Source organism: Hydra vulgaris, chromosome 11, assembly GCF_038396675.1.
Source record: "Hydra vulgaris chromosome 11, alternate assembly HydraT2T_AEP".
Taxonomy (NCBI): domain Eukaryota; kingdom Metazoa; phylum Cnidaria; class Hydrozoa; order Anthoathecata; family Hydridae; genus Hydra; species Hydra vulgaris.
In genome coordinates this window covers 33,702,501-33,707,500 of record NC_088930.1, presented here as the reverse complement: position 1 = coordinate 33,707,500, position 5,000 = coordinate 33,702,501, and the positions used below count along the sequence as shown (strand labels likewise).

The 5,000-nt window shown below is 23.7% G+C and overlaps 1 protein-coding gene across 4 annotated transcripts in view; it reads left to right on the top strand.

Moving 5' to 3' along the window:
- LOC100215123 (histone deacetylase 4) overlaps positions 1-5,000 on the top strand; it is a 37,463-nt gene that overhangs the window by 18,343 nt on the left and 14,120 nt on the right. For all 4 annotated transcript variants that reach the window (XM_065810846.1, XM_065810847.1, XM_065810845.1 and 1 more), the window contains 3 exons: positions 3,349-3,436; positions 4,075-4,194; positions 4,455-4,512. In XM_065810846.1, the coding sequence (XP_065666918.1) occupies positions 3,349-3,436; positions 4,075-4,194; positions 4,455-4,512 (266 nt within the window). The remainder of the gene's footprint in view (positions 1-3,348; positions 3,437-4,074; positions 4,195-4,454; positions 4,513-5,000) is intronic.

The window sequence follows — 5,000 nt, the reverse complement described above, 5'->3', positions numbered from 1 at the left end:
TAACGGCACATTAGAGATCTTTGCATTATATTTCTAATAAAATTGGTTGTGGTAAACCCAAAGAATTAGGTTTACCATATCCAGTTTAAAGAACTAGGTTTACCTTAAGAGTTTAAAGTTAGCAAGAATTGAGTTAGCAGGAAGTCAGGGTCTAGAAAAAAACAAAAAACTACAGAAAGAGATTACTTGATTGTCAGGAAGTAGTAAACAGCTGTAAGGTATCTGTGAGTTAGAGTTAACAAAATTTAAACCTTTATTTGTTTTAATCTTAGTTAAAGTTTACTTTAACTAAATCACAAATAATTTTTAATGCTTTTTAATGCATTTCATATAATGCTATACACATTTCATATAATATATTAAATAAAATTATTATTAATGATTTGTTAGGACAAAGGCTTAATTTATTAGTTTGATTCTTATGTTTTTTCTTATATTTCTATGAAATTTAAAAGCTAAAGCTTTTTTATTGTCAAACTTAATAGATTTTTATTTGAAAAACATGATAAATTTCAATAAGTAAAATAATTCCCAGACTTCTAGTTTCCTAGCTTCCCAGTTACTACAGAATTTTTTGAAGAGTCAAGTATTTCTGGTGTTTTTAGAGTCTTTTGAAGGGTCAAGCATTTCTGGTGTCTTTAGGAATAGCTACTCTTGTTCTACATCAATCTCATATATAAAAAAAAATTATTAGAAAACTACATACCAATAACAAGTTCATTTTGAAAATATGTGTTTTTCGGTCTTCAAGTTGCCAAATTTACATGCATCATTCTATTTGATATTTTGGAAAATAAAGAATTTTAAAAAATAGTGAATTTTTTGAGACCTGATTATGATCCTTCAAACCAGAAGACACCTTTCAGCAAATTTTATCATTTTTTATGAAAATGAATACAAACAATAGGAGTTCTGTTAGGTTGATACAAGATGGTCGGAGCAGTGTCATGACCCAATGATAGCTCACAGTGTATACAATAGAGGACCCCTTCAATCTCTGCCAAAAATGTAGCAAGTAAAAAAAACTTCAGAATATTCAAGAAGGTTTAAAAATAAGATATTAAGAAATAAGTATGATGGTTCTGTACTGTACCATACTTATTGCTTTAGTTTAAAAATAAAGCAGGCCTAAACAAGTCTTACTTCAAAATAACAATTTACAAGAATTTGTTTTTATACTGCCAACTGGCATTTGCCATTTGCACAGACAAATGGAAATATAGGCATTTACAAGGAGGAAGCCTGATTGGTAATTAAAAATAAGTAAACAACAACAATATGCCAACCTGATAATGATATTAACTAGGTAAAAAATATTTACTGGTAAACTAGTAATGTTTTGTTCTTGGAATTTAATCAAATAGAGTCTGTAAACTTAATTGATTTTTTATTTTATATATAGACATTTAACTTTTTTGCCCTAATATTTTAATATAGACTTAAAACCAGGTTTAACATTTATCAATTACCTAAGTAGCTACGCAGAATGATTAATCAGGTTTTAGACTATTCTGTAAGGAGTTCAAACTAAAAAATATTGTTTATATATGCATTGTACTTTTATTATACGGTTATTAGGCAAAAGCCTATGCAACCAAGTATATCATGCAGCAAGTAAAAAAAGGCTATGCCCAAGTAAAAAAACTCAAGTATTAAAACTGACTAAAATACCTGTAGACAAAGTTTTTATGTTATTGTAGTGATGGAAATGTAGTTGTATTAAGTAGTTAACAATAAAAAATGTAAAATATTGGAAACCATTTTGCATTACTTTTAATAAAAACAAAAAAAAAGTTTTTTCTGTTTTTTATTATTATGACTTTTATAGTTTTGTTACAAATCCTACAATTTTAATAATTTTTTTCCCCTTTTAATGAAGGATATAGTGTAATAGAAATTATTATTTAATATATATGAAATAAAATTAAAAACTGATTGACACAAAATTGCTGGTATTTTTTTTATAGCTTTTTTATGAAAACATTTTTTAAGTTAAAAAAGTTTAAAAAAAAAGTTTTAACATTCCATTTTTTTAAGGAAGTTTTATATTTACGTTATAAAATGTTTATATGTATATATATATATATATATATATATATATATATATATATATATATATATATATATATATATATATATATATATATTTATTTATTTATGAGGAGACTTTTTTATTATTATGAGGAAACAATTTTTTATGATATGCTAATATTATATAATTACATATGATATAAATAATTTTATATTATGTTATTAATGTTTGATATAAATATTATGGTTTTAATAGTGCTTTTGTAGATGTTTTAAAATTAATGAATTTAAATTGAATTAAAACCAAGCACAAAAATAATAATTTATTAAGCAAGCATAATCAAATTGTGTGCATGTTTATACATACATACATACATACATGCATGCATGCATACGTACGCAACCCTCAGAATTAAGGTCGGCATTCGACAATGCCGACCTAACTGCCTACCTTGAAACGTTTGAAGTCGGCAAAAAATTGCCGATCTTGTTTCTAGGTTTTATGGTAACCCATTCGTGTCAAATTTTTTTTGCCGACGTAAACCTCTAACAGTTTGAATTTGGCAATTTAATGCTGACCTCATTTTTACTAATTCCAAGGGTTGCATACATACATACATACATACATACATACATACATACATACATACATACATACACACATACATACATACATACATACATACATACATACATACATACATACATACATACATACATACATACATACATACATACATACATACATACATACACACACACACATACATACATACATACATACATACATACATACATACATACATACATACATACATACATACATACATACATACATACATACATACATACATACATACATACATACATACATACATGCACACACATATGTATGTATGTATGTATGTATGTATGTATGTATGTATGTATGTATGTATGTATGTATGTATGTATGTATGTATGTATGTATGTATGTATAAACACACACACACAATTTGATTATGTTTGCTTAATAAATTGTTATTTTTGTGCTTGGTTTAAATTCAATTTAAGTTCATTAATAATAAAACATTATCTATCAAAGCACTATTAAAACCTTAATATTTATATCAAACATTAATAACATAATATAAAATTATTTCTATTATATGTAATTATATAATATTAGCATATCATAAAAAAACTGTTACAAGTTTCCTAATAATTAATTCTTTGTTTTACTTTTTTAATTTGAAATGCTGTTGCTAAAGTTTTTCATTGTTTTTTGTTTAACTTTAAATGTTTTTATAGATAACTTTTATTGTTTTTTATTTAAAGGGGATACTGCTATTTTAATTCCGTAGCAATCGCTGCAAAGTTGCTATGTTTGAAAATGGCTGCTGAACGAGTTCTAATATTTGATTGGGTCAGCATTTTTAACTTAAATATACATCTATTATTTAAGTTTGTTTTGAAATTTTTAATTTTTTTATTTTGAAAATTTAAAAGTAATAAAGTTAAAAATATAATTACTTACAAAAATATTTTTTTGTTGAAGTTTAATATATTTTATATTATATTGTAATAAGTTGTGGTGTCACAAATTTTATTTATAAAGAATCAAGGTATTCAAAATAATAATTTTCAAGTCAAATTTAAATCGAGTGACCAAAATTTTATAATTCATCTAAAAAAATTATATTTAATTATAAAATCTTCAAAGCTTGAATTTTAAAATAAACAATTTCAAGTAATGCTAAGAGCATCCACTACTTATTGGTCAATCTGATGTTGATTAATTATTGGTCAATCTGATGTTGATCGCCCCAAATTGCAACAACTACAAGTTTAAGTGATGTTAACAAAAAAAATGAATATTGATGTGTGATAGCAATCAGTTAATATTAATTTAAAAAGTTGGAGAATATCAATTTTAATGAAGTAGTAAAGAGAATTGCATTTTTCATTTTTAATTTTTTATTTAAGAAATAATGTTCCCAGAAACTACATTTAATGTTCCCAGAAACTACGTTTTTATAGCTTTAAATGTTTAAATTATTTCAGGACATTCATCATGGCAATGGAACACAGCAGATGTTTTATGATGATGATAGAGTGTTGTATATATCAATTCATCGTCATGATGAAGGATCATTTTTTCCAGGAACTGGAAAAGCTGAGGAGGTGAACATTTTCAAAATTAACATTTTTTAAATTAAAAAAATATTAATTTAAAAAAAAGATTTGTAAGTTTCTTTTTTTAATGGGTTTAAAAAAGAAACTTACAAATCTTTTTGCTTTAAGTATTACTTTTATTATTTTGGTTTTTTAATAATGTTTAATAATTTTTTAATAATTTATTTAAAAATAATAATTTTTTAATAATTTATTTAAAAATAATAATTTTTTAATAATTTATTTAAAAATTCAATAAATAATTTTAGTGTGGTGCCGGAATAGGAGTTGGTTGTAACATTAACATCCCATTTGATGGAGGCTTAGGTATTTATAAATTTTGTTGGTTTATTTAATGGTTTTGTTGTTATTATTTTTGTTATTACTATTACTATTATTATTTTTATTATTGTTATTATTGTTATTATTATTATTATTATTATTATTATATATGTATAAATGTATCTAAATGCTTGATTTTACTTTAATTTTTCCCATAATAACCATACCATATGTCCAGATTTTAAAAAGTTAAGTCTTGTCTATATTTTAATATATACAAATCAAATAAGAACAATTTTATTTTTTATTTAATTTTATTTTACTAAAGAAAAAGTCATTTTGTTCCCACTCACATTTAGGAAAGAATGAAATGTGCAAGTTTATAAGTTATTAAACTTTTTGAGGCAATAAAATTCTGTATCTTTTATTTATTGCTTTGATGTTTTGAAACAAGAGTATTTATTAACAATTTGATTGAATATTTGTTAACATTTTGTGAAAACTTAAAAATAATTCACAAAACTAAAATCACA